The 27759-nt window shown below is 39.2% G+C and overlaps 1 protein-coding gene across 1 annotated transcript in view; it reads left to right on the plus strand.

Annotated features, from left to right (window-relative positions):
* The window catches only part of efr3a.L (EFR3 homolog A L homeolog), a 120938-nt gene that overhangs the window by 26507 nt on the left and 66672 nt on the right, over positions 1-27759 (plus strand). Inside the window, 5 exon segments of the mRNA NM_001094422.1 lie at positions 6874-6950; positions 17583-17710; positions 20777-20927; positions 23615-23736; positions 25867-26016. Of these exon segments, the coding sequence (NP_001087891.1) occupies positions 6874-6950; positions 17583-17710; positions 20777-20927; positions 23615-23736; positions 25867-26016 (628 nt within the window).

Here is a 27759-nt window from a genome sequence, read left to right on the forward strand (position 1 = left end):
TTAATGTCCTGTCCAGATTTCAAAAATAGTGAATTTCACCTGACAGCCCTTCCAAAAGGCTGGCTGTCCAGGTGAAATCGGGACAGGTGGCAACCCTAGTACAGGTATGGGACCTGTTATCCAGAATGCTCGGGACCTGGGGTTTTCCGAATAATGGATCTTTCCGTAATTTGGGTCTTCATGTCTTAAAGGGATCCTGTCATCAGAAAACATGTTTTTTTTTTTTTTTCAAAATGCATCAGTTAATAGTGCTACTCCAGCAGAATTCTGCACTGAAATCCATTTCTCAAAAGAGCAAACAGGTTTTTTTTATATTCAATTTTGAAATCTGACATGGGACTAGACATATTGTCAATTTCCCAGCTGCCCCTGGTCATGTGACTTGTGCCTGCACTTTAGGAAAGAAATGCTTTCTGGCAGGCTGCTGTTTTTCCTTCTCAATGTAACTGAATGTGTCTCAGTGGGACATGGGTTTTTACTATTGAGTGTTGTTCTTAGATCTACCAGGCAGCTGTTATCTTGTGTTAGGGAGCTGTTATCTGGTTAACTTCTCATTGTTCTTTTGTTTGGCTGCTGGGGGGGAAAAGGGAGGGGGTGATATCATGATGCAAATTAGGGGTGGGAAGGGGGAAAACATTTTTTACTTCCTTGTTTTTTGAAAAAAAGTCCTGCGATTTCCCTCCCAGCCCTTAATTTGCATATGCAAATTAGGATTCAGTTCAGCTGGGCAGAAGGATTCGGCCGAATCCTGCTGAAAAAGGCCGAATCCTGGCCGAACCCCGAACCGAATCCTGGATTCGGTGCATCCCTAGTTCTTAGATCTACCAGGCAGCTGTTATCTTGTGTTAGGGAGCTGTTATCTGGTTACCTTCCCATTGTTCTGTTGTTTGGCTGCTGGGGGGGGGGGGAAGGGAGGGGGGTGACATCACTCCAACTTGCAGTACAGCAATAAAGAGTGATTGAAGTTTATCAGAGCACAAGTCACATGACTTGGGGCAGCTGGGAAATTGACAAAATGTCTAGCCCCATGTCAGATTTCAAAATTGAATATAAAAAAATCTGTTTGCTCTTTTGAGGAATTGATTTCAGTGCAGAATTCTGCTGGAGCAGCACTATTAACTGATTCATTTTGACAAAAAAAATTTTCCCATGACAGTATCCCTTTAAATTTTCGTGATAGTTCCCCTTTAATATATAAAGTCATCTCGGTGAACTCTATTCATTAGCCTGGTACAGTAGGTCATAAAGACTCCCCTGCCTGTACAATTTGAATTGAACAGAACACCTGAAGCCAACATCAGCCTTTTGATCCCTGTTCCCTTTTACTTTCTAGCATTATTTAGAGAAGAGCATTGTCTCCCCTTGACGCTTTTTGTTTTTTTCTAAGTAGCACTCCTAGTTTGATGGGTAATGGAGTGATATTGGTGTTTGCTCCGAGTGCTTTTCCTTGTCAGGCCATGTCGCTTTAGAGAATTATCCATTCCGAATAATACAAAATAATATAACGAGACGCTGCTGCTTGAATGCAGCTGCAGCTTAATCACTCGGCTATATGAAGGGATTTTCTACCCGTGCCAGTTGCTGAAGAACAAAGGCCGCATGGGAGGTTTTTATTTATTTATTTTTGGATCCAATCTAATCTATGTAGTCCAACATATGAGTGACACTCCTGCAGAAGTGCATGCAGTCACCCACAGAAAAAGGTACAAAGTAGGGTCCATAATTCCTGTACATAAGAACACACTAAAAATGCCCGCAACACTTTCATTGGTCTAGAGCAGCATGTGGTTGGGTCCCCTAACTCAGAACAAGGTGTATTTCCAGGAATATTTATATTGCCGCAAGTGAAGCCTATTACAGGTATGGGACCTGCTATCCAGAATGCTCGGAACCTGGGGCTTTCCAGATAACGGGCCTTGGATCTTGATACCTTTAGTCTACTAAGGGTAAGAGCACACCTGGAGATTCGGGGAGATTTAGTCGCTCGTCGACTAAGGAAACTTCGGGCGACTTCGGAAATTGAATCGCCACGAGTGCATTGGGGCAGCCGTTTTCTCATCGAAGCAGGCGGAAGACACGGGGAAGCAGTTCGGGGAGATTAGTCGCCCCAAAAAAGAGGGGATTAGTCGCTGGGCCACTAAATCTCCCCGTATCTCCAGGTGTGCCCTTACCCTAAAAAAAAAATGTAAACATTAATTAAATCTGATAGGATTGTTTTGTCCCCAATAAGGATTAATTATATCTAGTTTTGGATGAAGTACAATGTATTGTTTTTTTTATTAAAGAGAAAAAAGAAATAATTTTAATTAAATAATTTAACATTTATACGAGTCTACAGGAAATGTCCTTCCTATAGATTTACTGTATAATGTATGTCGCTTTAAAAATTCGACTTCAACCATTCGCCATCTAAAACCTGCTGTATTGCTGTTTTAGCCTTTGGGGGACCTCATAGAACCTGTTTGGAGTCAATTGGTGGACTTTGAAAAATCAAAGTTTCTTTGGGGGAAAACTTCAAATCGTACGTTTCGAATGTGCTATTAATTCGATTAGTATGATTCGAATTTGAAAACGAAACTATTCACCAAAAAAACTTTGCTTTAATTTCGGTTGTTTTTTTTTAATTCTAATTTTGACGTTTTTCAAATTCGGGAATTCTACCCTTGATAAATCTGCCCCCTAATGTCCAGGTTGCCAATTTAGGTGAGATTTGGAGTGAAGACTTAACTGCCCTGGATATTCATGGAACTATACCTTAATGCAGGCTTATATCTGTAACCTTGTTATGGGCAATGGGGTCCTGTTAGACCTCCAGGGTGACTACAACCAAAAATGTTCCTCGGCCCTAACCGATTGAACACTGTTAAAGGAGAAGGAAAGTTACTGTGGCAGTTTATTGACAATAGTGCAAGCTATAACACTATATTCTGCAGAATTCTTTACCATACTTGAGTAAAAACTCTAGACATTGTCTCTGTTTGTTTAGGATAGCAGCTGCCATATTAGTCCAAAAATTGTATCTTTGACTGTTACTTTCAAACCAATGGCAGGGTATAAATTATCAGCCATTATTGTTGTGTAGCACCTCTGCCATGGATGCGATATTAATATCCAATTAAGTGAAGTTCACAAGAAAAAGGCAATACTGCAGATTTAACTGCTCAAACTTCTGTGTTTATTGCCAACACACCAAGTTTTCGAGCCCTGTGAGGCTCTTTATTAAGTGTCACACTTGACAAAGAGCCTCACAGGGCTTGAAACATGTTGTGTTGGCAATAAACACAGAAGTTTGAGCAGTTAAATCTGCAGTATTGCCTTTTTCTTGTGAACTTCACTTTATTAGATGCCATATTAGGTTGGTGTGACATCACTTCCTGCCGTAGTCTTTCCCTGCTCACTCATAGTTCTGGGTTCAGATTACAGCAGGGAGGGGAGGAGGAAGAAGAGGAGGAGGAGAGAAGCAAACTGAGCATGCTCAAGCCCAAGCCCTGGAGGTTTAAGCTGAAAACAGGAAGTCTGATACAGAAGACCATGAGTACACAATAGAAGGAAAGAAATGCAGTTTCTTTTGACAGAGGACTCGGAGCAGCATTACTTTGAGGGGTTACTGGTGTATTTATATAGACCTTTCTGATAAAGCTTACTTGGTTTTAGCCTTTCCTTCTCCTTTAATTACATAGTAACATATTGAGTTGGGTTGGAAAGCGACACATGCCCATCTACTTCAATACATTTACTAATTATTATTAAATGCCATTAGTAAATGTATTTATCGATTGGCAGACAGTTCAGGCCATTTGTTGCTAAAGTAAGTATAGGAGAAATCACAGTGCTCGTCTAGGTTATTTAAGGTAAGATGTCGCTACTTTAAATTATTTGTTGCTGGAAAAATGTGCTCCTTCTTTGCATGCGGACCTGCTAAATAATATATTACCATTAGCACAAGACTTTAATGAGTTTAGGAGTGGGTAGAAGCAGCGTATTGACGTCAAAGAAGAGATTGTGTTGATTGAGATCCAAGGCAGCCCACTAGAAGCCGTCTCATTTTAATATTCTTGTTGTTTTATTTCTTTCTCAGCAGAGTTGTACGCAGCGAGACATTTCTAGGGCACGCTAGCATTCATAGGAATTGATGGATTCCTACTGATATCACCTGGAATGGGCACTCGTCTGCTTAGCGACAAATTGTAACAAAAACAAAAATGAATGCTTTTGCTGGAAATCTCAAAAATATTGCCTGAAAAGTCACTTGCATTGTGCTGTACATAGTTCTACAATGATAACGCTTGCAATTAGTCTACCAGAGCTGTGGAGTCGGAAGCAATTTTGGGTATCTAAAGTGGGAGTTCCGACTCCTAATAACTAAATACAAGCACTGAAAAGAATCAGATTGAAGAGCCTCAATGAAGGAGGATATGGCAGAAGCAATTCTGTTTCTAAGAACAATACTCTAGTTAAAGTGGACCTGTCACCTACACATAAAAAGCTGCATAATGAAAGTCCTTTGCAAATTAAATATGAAACCCCCAAAATTGTTTTCATTAAAACATCCATACCTGTTATAAAGGTGTTTAAATATCTAAACTGTCAATCAAATATTACCTGCCCCGCCTCTATGCCCCTGGCATAGAGGAGGGGCAGTCAATTACTTTCACTTTCCATTCAGCACTTCCCACATGTCACTGCTCTCCCCACATTCCCCCTTCCCTCCTCAGGCTCTATAATTGTGTGGGGCACTGCACATGGACATTAGGTCCCCCATTCTGGTGCATACACAAGATTTTGGGGTGATACACAATTTCCCTTAATAACCGTGTCCACAAAATGGCTGCTGCCTGCTTGCTGTGATTGTATAATTCCAAGACAGAAGGAAACCAAATTTAAATAATAAATACAGTGTAAGTAAAGTTTATTTTGCTCAACTAACATGATAGAAAAGAATTTGAAATTATTTCTTAGGGTGACAGGTCCCCTTTAAATTTGGATTGTATTTAACAACAATTCTACAGCTATATGCCAGGCTTAATCAATATAGAAGTTGTTTTAGGTTTTCCAATTGTTTTTGTTTTATGTAGTTGGTTTAGAAAAACCAAAGGATGTTGTTTATGTTTTTGAGCTTTGGCAGTGAAAAAATGCCTTGTATGTTGTGTTCTTAAAGGGTACCTGTTGGGTGAAAATGGTTTTCCCCAAACTAAGGTGTGGCCTAATAGAGCCCGCACTCCGGTTGGCGGTTACTGTAGTTTTTTTTTTTAATTGCCTCCCTGCCAGAGCTAGGACACCTGCATCGGGAAGGAGCTCCGAGATGAAAAAAAAGGAATGCGGTGCCTGCTGCCATTTTTCTAACCTTTTCCAGGTGTCCGTAGTGCAGTAAAATCGGAAAAGTTTAGGCTTGAATTGGCGAGCACATGACTTGATTGCTTTTTTTTTTTTTCTGTTGGCCAACTTGTTTTTTTCCAGGCACACGGGGTATTTGCCACCATTTGTCAACAGCAGTTAAATTGCCTCTGTCACCTCCCTGACAATATTAAATGAAAAGCACCCTGAGTGACAAACATGGCACAGTAAAAGCTGGACCTCTTCAGAATAGGTGCAACTGTTTTTTAGGTGTGACCATTTTTTATATTATTAGCAGTCATGGAGTGTTTTTGACCACAGCTGGATTTCCTTGGACACCAGCAGCCACCAAAACCACTGAGGCATTTAAATGAATTGTTCAGTGTAGAAATTAAAACTGGGTAAATAGATAGGCTGTAGTGATGTGCTGGCCAACCCGATACCCGCGAGTGGGTTCGGGCTGACCTCTCACTCTTTCTCGCGGGCGGGTGCGGGTTGAGCTCTTCTCCTGCTCTCCCTGCGCGCCATTGTCAAATGCCGACTTCTGGGTTCGTCTTTTATAGACGATGCGTCTACTTGTCCCACTCCTTTTGTTGCATTATCAGTGGGGCTGGTAGGCTCGGTCTATCAAAGCAATGCGGTAGTCAGATTTGGGCGGGCACAGGCCAAGGGAGGGCTGTTAAGGTGGGGTGCGGGTCGGGGGAAATTCGGACCCGCACATCACTAAAATGCTGTGCAAAATAATAAATGTTTTCAATATAGTTAGGCAAAAATGTAATGTATAAAGGCCTGGAGTGACTGGATGTGTAACATAATAGCCAGAACACTAATTCCTGCTTTTCAGCTCTCTTGCTTTCCACTGATTGGTTACCAGGCAGTAACCAATCAGTGACTTGCTGACATACTGTCATGTGAAAACATGTTGTTTTTTTTTTAAACCACATCAGTTAATAATAGTGCTGCTTCAGCAGAATGCTTTACTGAAATCAGTTTTTCAAAATTAATTTTAAAATCTGACGTGCTAGACATATTGTCAGTTTCCCAGTTGCCCCCAGTCATGTGACTTGTGCTCTGATAAACTTCAGTCACTCTTTACTGCTGTACTGTAAGTTGGAGTGATATCACCCCCTCCCTTTCCCCCAGCTGCCTAACAACAGAACAACGGGAAGGTAACCAGATAGCAGCTCCCTAACAGAAGATAATCGCTGCCTGGTAGATCTAAGAACAGCACTCAATAGTAAAATCCAGGTCCCACTGAGACACATTCAGTTACATTGAGTAGGAGAAACAACAACCTGCCAGAAAGCAGTTCCATCCTAAAGTGCTGGCTCTTTCTGAAATCACATGACCAGGCAAAATGACCTGAGATGCACCTACACACCAATATTACAACTAAATACACTTGCTGGTTCAGGAATGAAATTTTATATTGTAGAGTGAATTATTTGCAGTGTAAACAGTGTCATTTAGAAATAAAATGACATCATAAAAATCATGACAGAATCCCTTTAACATTCTTCTATGACTTATATTTTTCAGGTATATGTGGTTGCTGTGGGGCATTACGCCCACGATACAAACGCTTGGTGGATAACATCTTTCCTGAAGACCCCAGGGTGAGTTTCACGGTTTACCCTCTTCCCCCCTAGAACTGTGTATTCCTATTCAGGCAGCAAAGCTAACTTTATATAACATCGCCCGCCTGGTGCTGGGAAACTGGTAAAACCTGTTTAGTGACAGGTCAGGTGTCTTATCAACATCATTCTAATTTGCATCTCTATTGGTGCATCACATGCAAGTTGCGGTGGACACCATGTAATGCGCACCTGCAATTATGCTGCAATTCTAGGAGAGGAAAAAGCTGCAGAGTGGATAAAAGCCTGGCACTTTTCTTATTGTTCATTCTGCCGAAAATATGTCGAGCGTCAGACTCGAGGCACTTAAGTAATCCGAAGAACACGTGCGTGATTGCTGAACCTGGCCAGAACGATATAAGTATGCACAAGCCATCCAAGTGGAACACTGCGCATGTTAAAGGATAAGTAAAACTTTAAAATAAGTGAATGTAAAATTGATGAGAGGGTTATTCTAAGCACTTTTGTCATTTACATTCATTATTTATATTATTTTGATTCTAAGATACATTGCCTCCATTATTTATTTTTTGTAAATTCCAAGATATTAAAGGTTACATGTATGGTTTACATTAAAGGGATACTATCACGGGAAAATATGTTTTTTTTCAAAACGCATCAGTTAATAGTGCTGCTCCAGCAGAATTCTGCACTGAAATCCATTTCTCAAAAGATCAAACGGGTTTTTTTTATATTCAATTTTGAAATCTGACATGGGGCTAGACATATTGTCAATTTCCCAGCTGCCCCAAGTCATGTGACTTGTGCTCTGATAAACTTCAATCACTCTTTACTGCTGTACTGCAAGTTGGAGTGATATCACCCCCCTCCCTTTTCCCCCCCAGCAGCCAAACAAAAGAACAATGAGAAGTTAACCAGATAACAGCTCCCTAACACAAGATAACAGCTGCCTGGTAGATCTAAGAACAACACTCAATAGTAAAAACCCATGTCCCACTGAGACACATTCAGTTACATTGAGAAGGAAAAACAGCAGCCTGCCAGAAAGCATTTCTCTCCTAAAGTGCAGGCACAAGTCACATGACCAGGGGCAGCTGGAAAATTGACAATATGTCTAGCCCCATGTCAGATTTCAAAATTGAATATAAAAAAATCTGTTTGCTCTTTTGAGAAATGGATTCCAGTGCAGAATTCTGCTGGAGTAGCATTATTAACTGATGTGTTTTGAAAAAAACATGTTTTCCGATGACGGGATCCCTTTAATGTAACTGAATCAGTCTCAGTGGGACTTGGCATATGCAAATTAGGGGTGGGAAGGGGGAAAACATTTTTTACTTCCTTGTTTTTTGACAAAAAGTCCTGCGATTTCCCTCCCAGCCCTTAATTTGCATATGCAAATTAGGATTCCGTTCAGCTGGGCAGAAGGATTCGGCCGAATCCTGCTGAAAAAGGCCGAATCCTGGCCGAACCCCGAACCGAATCCTGGATTCGGTGCATCCCTAGTTCTTAGATTTACCAGGCAGCTGTTATCTTGTGTTAGGGAGCTGCTATCTGGTTACCTTCCCATTGTTCTTTTGTTTGGCTGCTGGGGGGAAAGAGAGGGGGTGATATCACTCCAACTTGCAGTACAGCAGTACAGAGCAACTGAAGTTTATAAACGCACAAGTCACATTCTCCTTAATATCTTGGAATTAAAAAAAAAAAAATAATGAATGTACATTGCAAAAGTGCTTAGAATAGCACCCTCATCAATTTTACATTCACTTGTTTTATAGGTTTACTTATCCTTTAAGACATCTCTGACAATGCTGTAGAAGAGCACGTTTAAGCTGAGAAAGGTTGCGGCAGCTAAAAATCATTATCTCTTCTAAACTAATTAGCTCAGTCGGCATCGAGCTGATCCTTAACCCCAACCTTCAACTCCTGCTAGTGGTAATTGTACAACGCTACATTAACGTGTGCTACATATATGTAGGTGTTAGAGACCCCCAAATCCACAAGAGTGAAATGACCTTGCAGCAGTTTTATAAAGGAAGTAAAATACCATCATCATCATCATCATCTGCACAATAAAACTTGGATTTGACACCAGTACGGTGCTGCTATCACAGTGTGCATTGATCAGCAGATCAAATTAATTCTGAATTGGTTGGTGTAGCTAATTTCCCCAGAGGCATTTTGCTTTAAGCAATAACAGAAGGTAACATCCTCCTCCACATTATGCATCTAAATTATCAGCTCCAGCCTCATTTGGATGATTCTTTTTTTTTTTATATCTGCAGAACAGATTGCTAAACTCAAATGGGTAAATGAGCTCGCAGGATAAAAATATAAGCAGCTTAAAGGAACCGGAATGTATAATAATGTTTTTTTTTTTCTCAATTTATGAAATATGAATTTTATGTGTTTTGTGTGTTTTTGTGCAGGGAAATAACGTGTATTAAAATGATGTAACAATGGACGTGATAGGCTGCTTTAGATGTGGGATTAAAGATGGGTGATTTGATATAAACCAGCACATAAATATACAATGTAAAATGTATTGTAATAAATAAATTGAAACACGGAGGGGCAGATTTATTAAAGGAGAAGGAAAGCTACCGAGCAGTTTATTGCCAATAGATTAGCCATAACAGTGCAAGCTAGAACGCTATATTTATTCTGCAGAATGCTTTACCATACCTGAGTAAACAACTCTAGAAGCTGCTTTTTTTTAGGATAGCAGCTGCAGTATTAGCTTGGTGTGACATCACTTCCTGCCTGGGTCTCACCCTGCTCACTCATAGCTCTGGGCTTAGATTACAGCAGGGAGGGGAGGAGCAAACTGAGCATGCTCAAGCCCTAGCCCTGGAGGTTTAAGCTGAAAACAGGAAGTCTGATACAGAAGCCCATGAGTACACAATAGAAGGAAAGAAATGTGCTGTTTCTTTTGACAGAGGACTCAGAGCAGCATTACTTTGAGGGATTACTGGTGTATTTATATAGACCTTTCTGATAAAGCTTACTTAATTTTAGCCTTTCCTTCTCCTTTAAGGGTTGAATTTTTTTTTGGGTCAAAACTCTCAAATTCAAATGATGAATTAACCAAACTTGGCTTTTCCACAGACAAAGGGGTTGTTCACCTTTAAATGAATGTTTAGTATGATGTAGAGAGTGATATTCTGAGACAATTTGCAATTTGCAATTTTAACAGTCTGGATGCTAGGGTCCAAATTCCCCTAGCAACCATGCACTGCTATGAATTAGAGACTGGAATATGAATAGGAGAGGCCTGAATACAAGGATATTAATAAAAAATACCAATAACAATACATATGCAGCCTTACCGAGCATTTCTTTTTAGATGGGGTTAGTAACCTCCATTTGAAAGGTGAAAAGAGTCAGAAGAAGAAAGCAAATAATTCAAAATCTATTAAAAAGGAAAAATGAAGGGCAATTGAAAAAACATCCTAAAAGTTAACTTAAAGGTGAACCACCCCTTTAATAGAATAGTCGCCACCACATCTGTAACATGTAGAAAGGACAAACTGGACAAACTTTCACTGAAAATTAGTGTTGATTTATAGAAGCACTACATGTTTCGGTTCCTTCTTCAGGGGTGCAAGTGGATTTTACAAGAAACGAAAAGGAACATTGGTACCTTTTACTTCCTTATTGGCCGATGCCTATTCCATACGTCCCAACTGTCCCGTTTTGAGCGGGACAGTCCCTCTTTTGACAGCTCAACCTGCAGTCCTGCGTTTGTATTGGAAAGTCCTGATTTCTCTTAACTGAACAGCCAAAAACAATACAATGTTTCTAACTTAATTGGCTCTTGGCAGAGGGCCCAGATTAGATACTTAAGATACATCTAACAATCTTGTCCCTTGGGAGAAGTTACTCACAGCTTAAAGGGCGATTCACCTTCATTATCATAACTGTAATAAAATATAAAAACTACAGTAAATGTGTTCAAACTTTCATAACCTGGCAAATTTTGTAAAATGGGCATGGTAATTGGGTTGTGGTCGCAACAAGGGGCGTGGTCAAAAATTTACCCTCTATCTGCACAGCAAATTTTTGTCCCTCTTTCCGTTGCCAGAATGTTGGGAGGTGTGCTATTCCACCTGCTCATAAAGGGTCTTTTGATCGTCTTTGTTTGCGTGTGTGTATATTAGGGTTGCATCGGATCCAGGGTTCGGGATTCGGCCAGGATTCGGCCGAATCCTTCTGCCCAGCCAAACCGAATCCTAATTTGCAAATTAGGGACAGCGAAGAAATCTTGTGACTTTTTGTCACAAAACAAGGAAGTTTCCCAGCCCTAATTTGCATATGGTTCGGTATAGTGGATTTGGTGCATCCCTAGTGTATGTGTATATATATATATATATATATATATATGTGTGTGTATATATATATATATATATATATATATATATATATATATATATATATATATATATATATATATATATATATATATATATATATATATATATATATATATAAAATCTCATACCTCCCAACATTTTGGAAATAAAAAGAGGGACAAAAAAGTTGTCGTGTGTAGCGTTGTGACATTTTTGACCACACCCATTTTTTGTGGCCACACCCCCTAATTACCATGTTCATTTTACAAAAGTTATAAAAGTTTGAACATATTTCTGTGTTTTATTTGTTATTACAGTTTTGCTAATGAAGGTGAATTGCCCTTTAAGCTGCGAGTGTAACTTCTCCCAAGGGACCTGTTATCTTATATTGTTACAATTACTTATTTGCTTATCTCAAAATTGTTACAAAAGTATCTTCTATGCAGCTGTGGCTGTTCTTTCTGCCAATAGCCAATTAAGTTAAAAACTTTGTTTCTTTTTCTGGCTGTTCAGTGCAGAGAAAATCGGGACTTTCCGGTACAAATGAGGGACTGCGGGTTGAGCTGTCAAAAGAGGGATTGTCCCTCTAAAAACGGGACAGTTTGGAGGTATATATATATATATATATATATATATATATATATATATATATATATATATATATATATATATATATATATATATATATATATATATATATATATATATAGATAAATTAATATATATTATATAGATTGATTATATAACATAACAAGTCTACTTCTTCCCATTCTCACTTGATCTCACACCCAGAATAGCAGCAGAACAGAGGTGATATTAAAACAAATAACTTTTTGCTGTGGTGGAACTGAGGCAAATATAACATCTTTTTCTTGCTTTTATTCCGTGTGGGAAACGTTGGGAGCAATAAAAACATCCTTTGCTGTTCATGACCTTTTCCTTGGTGCAGGTGTATGGTCACAGCATTGCTCTGGGCCCCCACGGAATCCTTAGCAAAGACTCCTTGTCACTGTATGTCACACGCTGGCACTCGCTACATTGTTATACCCTCCTCCTCCTCCTCCTCCTCCCAGGCGGCAAATAATGTGCCATAAGGTGTGAGAGGGGGAAGTTTAGTGATCTGAATGTCACCTTTACTGCTGCCAGTTTCACATACAGAAAGGACAAAGAATATTAACTCTTGGAAACAACAAGCTGAATTTGTCTGTCAATATTTTACTAGGCCCTTGTTCAAAATACACGTGCATATATATTATTTTATTGTGATCTTCTGATACTCAACTTTAGTTTGTGATGCATGGACAGGTCAGCTAATGTGCAGCATGTGAGACATACTCTGGGATTTCACTCTTACCAAAAACATAACCAAGGCAGAACTCAGAGTTTCGTGTATTGTTCTGCCTGCAGCCTTGTGCCTTTATATGGTCACAGAACCCCTCAGTGACTTCTAATATCCTTATCATTTACAGTAGGGGGTACATTATCCCTTATAATACATGAGTGATACTCAGAGTTCCCTGTATAACTCAGCCTGCAGCCTTGTGCCTTTATATGGTCACAGAACAACCCCTCAGTGACTTCTAATATCCTTATCATTTACAGTAGGGGGTACATTATCCCTTATAATACATGAGTGATACTCAGAGTTCCCTGTATAACTCAGCCTGCAGCCTTGTGCCTTTATATGGTCACAGAACCCCTCAGTGACTTCTGATATCCTTATCATTTACAGTAGGGGGTACATTATCCCTTATAATACATGAGTGATACTCAGAGTTCCCTGTATAACTCAGCCTGCAGCCCTGTGCCTTTATATGGTCACAGAACAGCCCCTCAGTGACTTCTAATATCCTTATCATTTACAGTAGGGGGTACATTATCCCTTATAATATGAGTGATACTCCGAGTTCCCTGTATAATGCATAACCCCTCAGTGACTTTTGATAGTTGTGCTGCAGCAGCCCCCATTCTTAGTTTGACTAAAAGAAAACTTTAGGAAGGATTGTATCCCATTTAAGCAATTAAACTGAAGTGTGGCATTCAGACAACACAGTAGTTGTGTGAGCCTCGTATAAATGCATTGTGTATAGTAGTGGTAAGATTACCCAGCTATAGCCCCCTGTTGCTATAAGGAATGCTTGGCATGTGTCTTATTAATCCACAAATAGATGTAATTTCCCTTCTGCTCTTGAATAGGTTTGAGGTGAAACACTCTATTCCTGCCTTGTCCTATAAAAACCATTAAATTGGAAAAAAATCCCTGAGCTCCCCAAGGCAAACAGAAAATGATTCTCATCAATCCTCAGTGCAGCCAAACTTATTATAGCCAAGACCCCGACTTATCTCTCTTTTATAGCCAAGTACCAGAATTATATCATATATATATATATATATATATATATATATATATATATATATATATATATATATATATATATATATATATATATATATATATATATATTAATATATATATATATATATATATATCCAAGTGTGACACACGCATTGCCCTGGATTTGTTAACAGAGCTTGCTTTTAAATGAGCATTTTTGCTACCGTATATACTCGTGTATAAGCCGACCCGTGTATAAGCCGAGGTACCTAATTTTACCTACAAAAACTGGGAAAACTTATTGACTCGCGTATAAGCCTAGACACAACTAAGACCCTTTATGCTACAATCACTACAGCGCAAACTAAATCACTGAAAATTTGGTCCCCCCCAGTGGATTTATATTACAGATATTTTTCAGCTGAGACAAAATATACTTTCCATTAGCAATTATACACACATAGACACACATATACTTTACACACACACTCTTCCCACAAAATAATCACACACACATACTATACACACAAACTCCCCACACATATACTATATACACACACAAACTCTCTACCCACACCATCATACACTATATACACACACTCCCCACACAATAAGTGAATGGGTGGCACGAGTGAATAGGTATGTGGGTGGGTGGGTGGCATGAGAGAATGGGTGGGTAGCATGAGTGGATGGGTGGGTAACATGAGTGGATGGGTGGGTAGCCAGGCACAATGCATCTTTGCACCACAGCAGACATACGGTAAACATTGGCCAAAGTACGGTAAACATTCATTTTTGCAGCAAACAAATATTCAATAACAAGTTTTAGTGAAAGAGAGAGAGAGAGAGCGTGCGCGGCAGGCCACTTGACTTTACCTCAAAATGCGCATGAACCCGGAAGGTACGGCAGGCCACTTCACTTTACCTCCGAAGTGTGCAGGGGCCCAGAACGCGGGAGATGCTGGGGGCCGGTGATGTTACTCTCCATCCTGTGCCGGCCGCCCGGCTTCAGCTAGGGTAGGAGGATAGCGCGTCTTTTTTGAATTCCCCCTCGGTGCGCTGCGTGTAGCTCTTCACGGTGGGCTTCCGCCATTGTTCTTTTCAATGCGATGCGAAGTCTTCTGCCTTCTACCGTATTTCATCTAAAAGAGGTTACCCGCGTATAAGCCGAGGTCAATTTTTTCAGCACATTTTCGGTGCTGAAAAACTCGGCTTATACACGAGTATATACGGTAATTGCAATTCTTGTCTTAATATATCTTGTTAAAGATCTTGTGAAAGATATGATACTCTGTCTTGAAGCAGAAAGAAATGTGATTTTGAAATGATTCAGAAAATATTTGGTTGGTCCCTTTGTTATAGAGGTATGGAGTCCGTTATCCAGAACGCTCCGAATTACAGAAAGACCGTCTTCCATAGACTCAATTTTATCCAAATAATCCCGAATTTTTTTTAAATGATTTCCTTTTTCTGTGTAATAATAAAACAGTTGCTTGTACTTGATCCCAACTAAGATATAATTAATCCTTATTGGAAGTAAAATCAGCCTGTTGGGTTTATTTAATGTTTATATGATTTTATAGTAGACTTAAGGTATTAAGATCCAAATTAAGTAAAGATCCGTTATCCGGAAAACTCCAGGCCACAAGCATTCTGGATAACTGTACCGGTATGGGATCCATTATCGGAACTGTTATCCAGAAAGCTCCAGATTACTGAAATTACAGAAAGCCCTCCATTTCATCCAAATAATCCCCAATTTTTAAAAAATGATATCCTTTTTCTCTGTAATAATAAAACAGTAACTTGTACTTGATCCCAACTAAGATATAATTAATCCTTATTGGAGGCAAAATCAGCCTATTGGGTTTATTTAATGTTTATATGATTTTCTAGCAGTTAGAAATGCCCCACCTTATTTTCTAGTATCCCAAGGCAACCACAGCCCTTTAGCAGTAAAGATCTGTGTCTCCAAAGATGCCCCAGTAGCTCATCTTCTTCTTTTCTGCTGATTCACTGCACATGCTCTGTGCTGGTGTCATTTACCTGATTTTAAAAGGAATTAGGATTCGCATTAAAGGGGTTTTTCATCTTTGTGTTAAAAATGTCACTATTATGTAGAGAGGGATATTCTGAGACCAATTGCAATTGGTTTTCATTTTTTATTATTTGTGGTTTTTGAGTTGTTTAGCTTTTTATTCAGCAGCTCTCCAGTTTGACATTTTAGCAAACTGGTTGCAAGGGCCTGATTTACCCTAGCAACCATGCACATATTCTAGTGTCTGTATAAGAAACTGGAATATGAATGGGAGAGACCTGAATAGAAAGATGAGTAATAAAAAGTAGCAATAACTATACATGTGTAGCCTTACAGAGCATTTGTTTTTTTACAAGGGAGTCAGTGACCCCCATTTGAAAGCTGGATAGAGTCAGATGAAAAAGGCAAATAATTGAAAAACTTTAAAAAAACAATAATCAAGACCAATTAAAAAGTTGCTTAGAAGTAGCCATTCTATAACATACTAAAAGTTAACTTAAAGATGAACCACCCCTTTAAGTTGGCAGCATAGAAATCAATGCATTCACCATGGATGATTTTTTGGACAGACATAATATCAAAGGCTATTGTGATACTAAACTCTATAGTTAGTATAGATATGGGTATATAGAATTTAATTAAAAGTAGGGAGGGGTGTGTGTATGGATGCTGGGTTTTCATTTGGAGGGGTTGAACTTGATGGACTTTGTCTTTTTTCAACCCAATTTAACTATGTAACTATGTAACTATGTAACTATGTAACTATGTAACCATCAAAATGTATTAATGATAACGTGGCATTAGCTCCTAAGACCTTCTGATCATTTTGGACACCCATAAGCTTAGCTTTTAAAAAGCTTACTGAGCATGTGCAGTGCCACTGACACAGATGGCCTAACATAATCCAAGATGGTTGTCATAACCTGGATCATGACTGTTACAGGGCTGCTTAATCTCTGCACTGGTACAGTAAGTAGTATACAGGTATGGGACCTGTTATCCAGAATTCTCGGGACCTAGGGTTTTCCAGATAATGAATCTTTCCATAATTTGGATCTTCATTCCTTTAGTCTACTATAGTCTACTATAAAATCATATGAACATTAAATTAACCAATAGGCTGGTTTTGCCTCCAATAAAGATGAGGTATATCTTCGTTTTCTGGATAAGGGATCTTTATGTAATTTGGATATTCATACCTTAAGTCTACTAGAAAATAATGTAAACATTAAATAAACCCAATAGGCTGGTTTTGCCTCCAATAAGGATTAATTATATCTTAGTTGGGATCAAGTATAAGCTACTGTTTTATTATTACACAAAAAAAGGAAATCGTTTTTAGAAATGTGGATTATTTGGATAAAATGGAAGGCATTCCGTAATTCAGAGCTTTCTGGATAACTGGTTTCCGGATAATGGATGAAGATAAAGAAGCAGGGCTGACCGGCACTCAAACTGATCCACAAGACCAAAGATGCTCAGTTAAAAGATAAATTTATTGGTAGAAAAATTAAAAATAAAGCTTCATCTCCATCCACCCTACGCGTTTCACACCCTTCAGGGTGCTTAGTCATGGGCTTCCGGATAATGGATTCCATACCTGTAAATCAAGGGGACCAATCAAATGTTTTTTTAAATCATTTTAACACTTTGGATTATTTGATTAAAATGGAGTCTATGGGAGACGACCTTTCGTAGTTCAGAGCTTTGAGGATAATGGGTTTCCAGATAATGGATCCTGTACCTGTATAAAATACAGTATTTCTAGAGATTTTTTTTTTTTTAGCTTCGGTTCTTTAATGTTCGTTATAGCCAAACTTTTATTGCAGCCCAGATTTAGCATTTTATTAACAACTCAAATTCTTTCTATATTATATATTGACTGCAGTGACATAATTAAATTGTTTTTTTTTTTCATATTGTTGTTACAGGATGGACTTGTCAAAGCTGATATGGAGAAGCTCACCTTCTATGCAGTCTCTGCCCCGGAGAAACTGGATCGCATTGGCGCCTATCTTGCAGAAAGGTTGAGCAGGGATGTTATGAGACACCGCTATGGGTTAGTGGAAAATGGTGACACGTTTTACTTCTGTTAACCCTTTCTTTTTTGAAAGATTTGCTTTATTGAATCTTTTTAACTTTAAAGGACCAGTAACAGAGCAAAAATTTAAAAAAAAAAAATCCACTTGCGCTCCTCTTCAGAAACGGCGACCGGGGGTCAATCCATTGTGCAGCGCTCCATTTCTCCTCCCTGGCTATCTCCTATAAGGAAGGCAGGGAGGAGAAATCGAGCGCCGCACGATGGATCACCAATCGCCTTTTCTGAAGAGGAGCACAAGCGGAGTTTCGGTAAGTTATTTCTTAATAAAGACTTAGAGACTTTAAAGTTAAAATGTGTTGGTGTCTCTTTTTTCGTAGCATACGAACATTTTTTTTAAAAATTTTTTTGCTGTTACTGTTCCTTTAAAGGAAAGAGAAGAAAAGTGAAAGATTAAGGGGGAGTATATATTGAAAGCGAGAGAGTTTTGATGGTTTATCCTGTATCATATGTGTGGCCACGATAAGCCACTTAAAGGAGAACTAAATCCTAAAAATGAATATGGCTAAAAATGCCACATTTTATATAGTGAACTTATTGCACGAGGCTAAAGTTTTAGCTTGTCAATAGCAGCAATGATCCAGGACTTCAAACTTGTCACAGGGGGTCACCATCTTGGAAAGTGTCTGTGACACTCACATGCTCAGTGGGCTCTGATTGGCTGTTGAGAAGCTAAGCTTAGGGCTCGTCACTAATTATCCAGCAGAAAATGAGCTTCCCCTGTAATATAAGCTGATGCTACAGGTTTGCTGATTATTAAATTCTGATGCTAATTGCACTGGTTTCTGTGTTGCCATGTAGTAATTATCTGTATTAATTACTAATCAGCCTTATATTGTGACATTTCTATTCTATGTGTACTGTATATTGTGAGTGGGTCCCTAAGCTCAGTAAGTGACAGCAGCACAGAGCATGTGCAGTGAATCAGCAGAAAAGAAGATGGGGAGCTACTGGGGCATCTTTGGAGACACAGATCTTTACTGCTAAAGGGCTGTGGTTGCCTTGGGCTGGTACAGAAGCACAAAACATCATGTACAACATTTCTAGCTACATCTTTAGTTCTCCTTTACGGTAACCGCATCAGTTATTTCAAGTATTCAGGCTAAGATAAAGTGCTGTGCTGCCTGTCTGCGGGTCAATTAAGCAACAGTCCCATATTTTTCCGAACTTGACAGGGCATCTCTGTGCCTAATACTGTAGGTTAGTTTCAGCCTTGGGAGTATATCATTAATCAGTTTAAGCCGAAAGCACAGAGTAGGGGCCTTGATGAATTTCCAGGTCAGCAGAATTGCTTTTTTAGCTTAATGCAAGACTGGTTACAAACATAGTCTATTCCCAGAGGGTAGAGTGAGGTCTCCAAAGTGCTCCAAGAGGCAAAATTCTGGCGTCCGAAAATATTTGGCAGTCCCAAAGAAGTGTCTATGTATTCCAATACTACAGCCCAAAACTGGCGAATTTAAGGACGGTACCAAAACTCATGAAAATAATTGCCCTGATCTAGATTACATTTAACACATACATCAGGATAACCTTGGTATATTTGCATACCTCCCAACTGTCCCGTTTTTCGCAGGACAGTCACGATTTTGACAGTTCAACCACCCGTCCTGGATTGTTACTGAAATGTCCCGACTTTCTCTTTGATCTCCTGCACAGGCAGAAAAAGATACCAAAAAAAAAAAAATGTAATTGGCTTTTGGCAGAGAGCTCAGAATACGTGGCAGGTGCACTTACGTTTGTTACAATTTAAGATAAGCAAATAAATCGTTGTAACTATTTAAGATAAGCAGGTCTCTGGGAAACTGTGATTTGCAGTGTAATGAATAAGTAAACCTTTAAAATAAGTGAATTTAAAATTGATGAAGGTGCTATTCTAAGTACTTTTGTCATTTAAATTCATTATTTATTGAAGATATTAAGGGATACATGTCCTGTTAACATGAATGCATTTTGTTACAGCAGCACCACCTGTTGGTCATTTTCTGACCAGTCTGACCTCTAAGTAGTCAAGGAAGTTGTCAGGAGAAAGAAAGAGGCTTCTCTGATGTAATATTTAGGAAAGATTTGAGAAAAGTTTCTAATTGTTTTCCTAAGCAGAAGAACATCAGAGCAGCCTCTTTCTTTCTCCTGACAACTTCCTTGACTACTTGGTGGTCAGACTGGTCAGAAAATGACCAACAGGTGGCGCTGGTGTAACAAAATGCATTCATATTAATAGTACATGTATCCCTTAATATCTTGGGATCAAAACAAAATATATAATGAATGTAAATGACAAAAATACTTAGACTAGCCCCCTCATCAATTTTACATTCACTTATTTTAAAGGTTTATTCATCCTTTAAAGAGCAATTATCTTTCATTATATAACTGTTATAACATAAATCCAGACCCTTAAACCCCCAGAAATGTGTTTAGACTTTCCTTAACCTGTCAAATTTTGTAAAATGGACATGGTAATTAGGGGAGTGGCCATAAAATGGGCGTGGTCAAAAATATTGACTTTTTGTCCCTCTTTCTATTGTTAAAAAGATTGGGAGGTATTTATTTGTACCAGCCTGTGAGGGGTCAGATAGACTCTGTTTAGAAATTTAAAGGAGCACTAAAGCCCCCCTCCCAATAATAAAAGCCCCCCCTCCTACCCTAGATAGTCCCCCCCCCTCCTCCCTGCTTCCTACCCTCCATCTTCCGGATCTTAGGTATTCTTTCTGGAATAATGCACTATATATAGTAGTAGAAGGGTTTTTCTTAACGGGGGGTTTACTTCTCCTTTAACATGTATGTACTGATCTCTTGTAGATCTCTAAGCTTCAGGTATTTGTATCTCAGTCCAGGTTTCCTTGTCTAATTGAGGGAAATCCTGGGCCCAATTAAGTCTAATGTTGACCCTTTCATGTGGAAACACTTCCTCTGTTGTCTATAATTAAGATCCTTGTTCTTCTCAAAGCAAGGTCCTTGGGTAGGGATCTTCTCCTATGAGCAGTGGGGCAATGCATCTTTTATTGACTCTTTGCTTGTCCTTTAAAGGAACGTGTTCATTGCGATGGAAGCGCTGGACCAGCTCCTCATGGCGTGCCATTCACAGAGCATCAAGCCCTTTGTCGAGAGCTTCCTCCACATGGTAGCAAAGCTGCTGGAATCTGGCGAGCCCAAACTACAGATCTACGGAACAAATTCTGTAAGTAACACAGGTGTTTCCAGTCCAATGCAGCTAGTGAAGGATGCTGGGAGTTGTAGTGAGAAAGAAAGAGTACTGACAGTCCTCTGCCTGAAAACGCCTACTGAAGGATTTTTTTTTCGGCTGATAACTGCCAGTGCTGCTGTTTTTCATAGTCTTTGGGAGGCAGTTGAGGATTGGCTGCTTCTCCACTGGCTAAAATAGTCTGGTTGCTATGGGCAACTGCACTGGTGCAATTAAGCGGTCACAAATTGTGGCTTGTAAGATCAGTACATTCCTTACAGGAGGTAACCCATAAAGGGGTTGTTCACCTTATGATGTAGAGAGGGATATTCGGAGACAATTTGCAATTGGTTTTCATTTTTTATTATTTGTGCTTTTTGTTATTTAGCTTTTTATTTAGCAGCTCTTCAGTTTGCATTTTAAGCAATCTGGTTGCTAGTGTGCAAATTCCCCTAGCAACCATGCACTGATTTGAATAACAAATGTGTAGCCTTACAGAGCATTTGATTTTTAGATTTTCACTTGAAAACTGGAGTCAGGAGTCAGAAGAAGGCAAATAATTAAAAGAACTAAAAAAATAATAATAATGAAGACCAATTAAAAAGTTGCTTTGGATTAGCCATTCTATAACATACTAAATGTTAACTTTAAAGGAGAAGGAAAGCTACCCAAGCAGTTTATTGCCAATAGATTAGCTACAATAGTGCAAGCTATAACACTATATTTATTCTGCAGAATGTTTTACCCTACCTGAGTAAACAACTCTGGAAGTTCTCTCTGTTTGTTTAGGATAGCAGCTGCCATATTAGCTTGGTGTGACATCACTTCCTGCCTGAGTCTCTCCCTGCTCACTCGTAGCTCTGGGCTCAGATTACAGCAGGGAGGGGAGGGTAGAGGGAGAGAGGAGCAAACTGGGCATGCTCAAGCCCTAGCCCTGGAGGTTTAAGCTGAAAACAGGAAGTCTGATACAGAAGCCCATGTGTACACAATAGAAGGAAAGAAATGTGGTGTTTCTTTTGACAGAGGACTCAGAGCAGCATTACTTTGAGGGTTTACTGGTATATTTATATAAACCTTTCTGATAAAGCTTACTTAGTTTTAACTTTTCCTTCTCCTTGAAGGTGAACCACCCCTTTAATGATACACGTGTCTAATTCATAAATCATAAGAATTTTTCTGAATCGGTTATAAATGGTAACCCTTCTGTAGTTATTAAGGGTTAACTGACCCACTCATACTGACAGTTACTAGGGCTGCATGGGATTTCTCTCCGGTGCAGTGCCCCCAGCGTGAGCGCATGAGATATTCTAATCTCACAAAAGTAGGTCAAGAATGTTATCCTCTTGGCAACTGCAGTTATTTGATGTTATCTCTTTAATCGCTCCCTGTGCTATTTTTAAGTCTCCCGTTTCTCTCTTAATAAGCAGAATTGAGACATTTATACTGGGTCTAGAGCCTTTAGATGGGAGCTGAGAAACCAATGAATGTAATTTTAGTAAAGCTGCTGGTGCCGTTTTCATTTGGCAAGTTGTTTGCATTGCCTGACTCTGTCTGGAGTATGTGCCTGCATTATTCATTGTTGCCTGGAAATGTCTGGTGTAGAAAAAATAAGGTGTAAATGTGTAACCTGTTTGGTCATCATCACTGTCAGTATTCGCCTTCAGTCAGAAGTCATCCAAAAAGTGACATAGTGAACTAAGACTCCTTTGCGCTGTGCCAGTCAAATTTGGGGGACCTTTTTTCCCATAAGTGACATTTTTTCATTTAAAATTGTGCTTGTCACGAGGAATGCTGGCATTTTTAGAGTGTATTCTTATTGTGTACAGCTGTCCCTGCTTAATTGTGCTTAGTACATGGAATACCTATGCTGTCATAGTTTTATGGTATCTCTCTGTACAGACTATGAGCAAATTTAGGGACTGTTCCTGCTGAATTGTGCTTAGTACAGGGGAATACCTATACTGTCATAGTTTTATGGTATCTCTCTGTACAGACTATGAGCAAATTTAGGGACTGTTCCTGCTGAATTGTGCTTAGTACATGGAATACCTATGCTGTCATAGTTTTATGGTATCTCTCTGTACAGACTATGAGCAAATTTAGGGACTGTTCCTGCTGAATTGTGCTTAGTACAGGGAATACCTATGCTGCCATAGTTTTATGGGATCTCTCTGTACAGACTATGAGCAAACTTAGGGGACTGTTCCTGCTGAATTGTGCTTAGTACTGGGAATACCTATGCTGCCATAGTTTTATGGGATCTCTTTGTACAGACTATGAGCAAACTTAGGGGACTGTTCCTGCTGAATTGTGCTTAGTACAGGGAATACCTATGCTGCCATAGTTTTATGGGATCTCTCTGTACAGACTGTAAACGAGACCTCTGGTTTTACCCGTAGGTCGGGAGGGTTCAGACCGCCACTCACACAAAATATTGAAGCCACAGACGGGTTCAGGCTGAGCCCTTCCTGCTGCCCTTCCCACTCGTGACTTATCTGTGCTGCACTGTGTGTGGGCATATAAATATATATAAATATACGCAGACCCATTGGGCTGGTTCGGGTAGAGCGCTAGGATCATCAGTTTGTCTACCCGCACATCACTATTGTGAACAAATTGTGAGAAATATACTTTTTTTCACTCATCCCATTATAAAATCCTAACAACAATTTCCTGTTTTGCAGTTTGTCAAATTTGCCAACATTGAAGAAGACACGCCTTCCTATCACAGACGATACGACTTCTTCGTTTCCCGATTTAGCGCCATGTGTCATTCGTGTCATGATGATCCTGAAGTCCGAAAAGAGTAAGACCAGGCTTTTGTGTATAGGGAATATCTTTCTTTTTTGTCTTTGCGTAACTGTTCCTGTATATCCACTTTCTACTGGAACATTTAGGCATAGGATGTTAAAGGAGAAATCAACCCGTAATAAAAAAAAAAAAACCTCCACCCCCCCCCAGCCTACCTGCCCCCCGGGCAATTGCCCCTAATTTTTTACTCACCCCTCCATGCAGATTCTGGCCTCGGAGTTCACGGCAGCCATCTTCTTCTCCGGTAATCTTCATATATTGACAGTTGGAGTAAATTTCCGGTCCCTAACAACTGCGCGACCGCCGAAAGTCAGGAAAATTTCTGAAAATTTTTCGGAAATTTTCATGACTTTCGTCACATGCAGTGGTTCGGGACCAGAAATTTACTCTAACTGCGCATGTGCTGAAACTTCCGAAAAATAACAAAGAAAGAAAGAAGGCTGCCGTGAACTCCAAGGCTAGAATCTGCACGGAGGGGTGAGTAAAAAATTAGGGTGTATTTGCTGTTGGGAAAGGTAGGCTGGGGGGGAGGAGGGAGGAGAGAGGAGGGAGGGCGTCTACCCAGGGTAGGGGGGAGGGATTTTATTTTATTACGGGTTGAATTCTCGTTTAACTAGAAAATATCAGCTGAGCAAAGACCAAGAAAATTATGGCTGCTTATAAAGATTTAGTGATGCCCTGGGTGCTATAGCTTATTACAGGTATGGGATCCGTTATCTGGAAACCTGTTATCCAGAAAGCTCTGAATTACTGAAAGGCTATCTCTGACTACATTTTACCCAAATAAAGTTTTTAAAAAAATGATTTCCTTTTTCTGTGTAATAATAAAACAGTATCTTGTACTTGATCCCAACTAAGATATACCGTATATACTCGAGTATAAGCCGATCCGAGTATAAGCCGAGGTACCTAATTTTACCTACGAAAACTGGGAAAACTTATTGACTCTAGTATAAGCCTAGACACAACTACAGCCCTGTCTCCCAGCAGCGCACCTTCCGCCAAAGAGACTCCCCCAGTGATCGACCGGACTTCTTTGCAAAGTTGATGGTGACAGAGAATTGTGCAGAGAGTGCTGTGTGTCATAAAACCATCACTGATCTTTTGTATAACCAACAGATGGCGCTGTGTGATATTGCAGTCACTGTTATTCTTTGATACAACCAACAGATGGCGCTGTGTGATATTGCAGTCACTGTTATTCTTTGATACAACCAACAGATAGCGCTGTGTGATATTGCAGTCACTGTTATTCTTTGATATAGCCAACAGAGGGCGCACTGTTATTCTTTCATAAAACCAACAGAGGGCATTGTGGGATATTGCAGTCTCTCCCCAAAACTGTTGGTATAGGAATGATTAAAAGTGACTGCAATCTCGGCTACTGCCCACTGACCCGAGTATAAGCCGAGGTAGACTTTTTCAGCACATTTTGGATGCTGAAAAACTCGAGTATATACGGTAATTAATCCTTATTGGAAGCAAAACCAGCCTATTGGGTTTATTTCATGTTTATATGATTTTCTTGTAGAATTAAGGTATAAAGATCCATTATCCTGAAAATCTCAGGTCCTGAGCATTCTGGATAACGGGTCCCATACCTGTATATGTATAAGTGGTGTTTTATGCAACTTTGCTATAATCAAAAAGATTAATACAGGTATTTGACCTGTTATCGAGAATGCTTTTCCGAATAACGGATCTTTCTGTTATTTTTTACTAGAAAATCATATATACATGAAATAAACCCGATAGGCTGGTTTTACTTCCAATAAGGATTAATTATATCTTAGTTGGGATCAAGTACAAGCTTCTGTTGTTTTATTATTACAGAGAAAAAGGAAATCATTTTTAAACATTTGGATTATTTGGATAAAATGGGAGATGGCCATCCTGAAATTTGGAGCTTTCTGGATAACGGGTTTCCGGATAACAGATCCCATACCTGTACTATAAATCTGAACAGCACTCCGTTTTGGATTATAGTGGCTCATACTTGTTTGTAATATAAATAAAGTGAATTCTTTATATTGAAATCTTCAATTACAGAAATAGAAGTAGACTTTGCATTTTGTATAATGTGTTGTTCTAACACAAATTTTACGTCTTTCCAATGCCATTGTAGGATTAGGATTGCAGGTATTCGGGGAATCCAAGGTGTCGTTCGTAAGACTGTGAACGACGAGCTGCGTGCAACTATATGGGAACCTCAACACATGGACAAAATTGTCCCCTCTCTGCTGTTCAACATGCAGAAAATAGAAGACACTGATAGGTGAGTAAAAGTATATATAAATACACAACAGCCGTGAATATCCTGTATTATTATATCCTTATAAACAGTTAGAAATGGTGAGTAGTGATGTAATGTTTGTCACATGACTCACTGAAACTTGTGTATTATAATAAATAAAGTACCTCCTGTTGGGGAAAATATGAGGCTATTAGAAGTAACCTTAGAGTTCCATGTCCTGTATAAAAGCACTCAGCCTACAGCCTTGTACTTTTATATGGTCATGGAACTCCTTAATAACTTATAATATCCTTATATTTTACAGTAAGGGTTACTTTATTCACTATATTTATTAGGGATGCACCGAATCCAGGATAGGTTCGGGATTCGGCCTTTTTCAGCAGCATTCGGATTCGCCTGAACCGAATCCTAATTTGCATATCCAAATTAGGGGTGGGAAATTTTGTGACTTTTTGTCACAAAACAAGGAAGTAAAAAATAATTTCCCCTTCCCACCCCTAATTTGCATATTCAGATTGGTTCGGTATTCGGCTGAATCTTTCGAGAAGGATTCGGGGGTTCGGCCAAATCCAAAATAGTGGATTCGGTGCATGCCTAATTTTTAGATATATATAGATATATATAGATGTAAAATCAGGGAAATGTGTTAAAGTAACTTTTTCTTCAAGTACTGAAAGGATATAAGCACAGGAGTCTGTTTTACTTTGAGATACAATATTTAGTGTGTTAATAACAAGGGTTAAACATTGCAGGGTTAATGTAACACTGTGGGGGGCATGTGCAAGACCCCCTGTCAGTCACATACACAAACTAAAGCAATAAGTGATTGGTGCAGGACTGTATAAGGGGCAGACTCATTGCAATTGACCAATTACAGGCAGAACCATGGCAAAATATACTGATTAGTATTTTAGTATTTAATCTCTTTATTTCACAAATAATAACATTCATCTAAGGAAAAAACTGTTTTTGGGAACATCAGGACAAAATTTTGATGTAAAATCCGGGAAAACATTACTAAAAATTAGGGATGCACCGAATCCAGGATTCGGTTCAGGATTCGGCCTTTTCCAGCAAGATTCGGATTCGGCCGAATACTTGTGCCTGGCCGAACTGAATCCGAATCCTAATTTGCATATGTAAATTAGTGTTGGGTAGGGAAATCAAGTGACTTTTTGTCACAGAGGAAGATTTTTTCCCACATTTTCCTTTCCTGACCCTAATTTGCGTTTGCAAATTAGCATTCGGTTCGGTATTCGGCCGAATCTTTCACCAAGGATTCGGGTATTCGGCAGAATCACAAATAGTGGATTTGGTGCATCCCTACTAAAAATCAGGGCAATGCACCCAATGAAATGCATTATAAATTGGTGGGACCACAAATATAAAATGTATGTGTAAATTAGGGATGCACTGAATCCACTATTTTGGATTTGGCCAAACCCTCGAATCCTTCGCAAAAGATTCGGCCAAATACCGAACCAAATCCTAATTTGCATATAAAACATTTTTTACTTCCTTGTTTTGTGACAAAAAGTCACGCAATTTCCCTCCACGGCCCTAATTTGCATAGGCAAATTAGGGTTTGGATTTGGTTTGGGTGGCAACAAGGATTCGGTCGAATCCTGCTGAAAAAGCTCGAATCCTGGACCGAATCCCGGATTCGGTGCATCCCTGGTATATATATGTAAATGTGTGTATGTATGTATGTGTATATGTATATATAGATATATAGATATATAGATATATAGATATATAGATATA

The sequence above is a fragment of the Xenopus laevis genome, chromosome 6L (genome assembly GCF_017654675.1).
Source record: "Xenopus laevis strain J_2021 chromosome 6L, Xenopus_laevis_v10.1, whole genome shotgun sequence".
In the NCBI taxonomy this organism is placed as follows: domain Eukaryota; kingdom Metazoa; phylum Chordata; class Amphibia; order Anura; family Pipidae; genus Xenopus; species Xenopus laevis.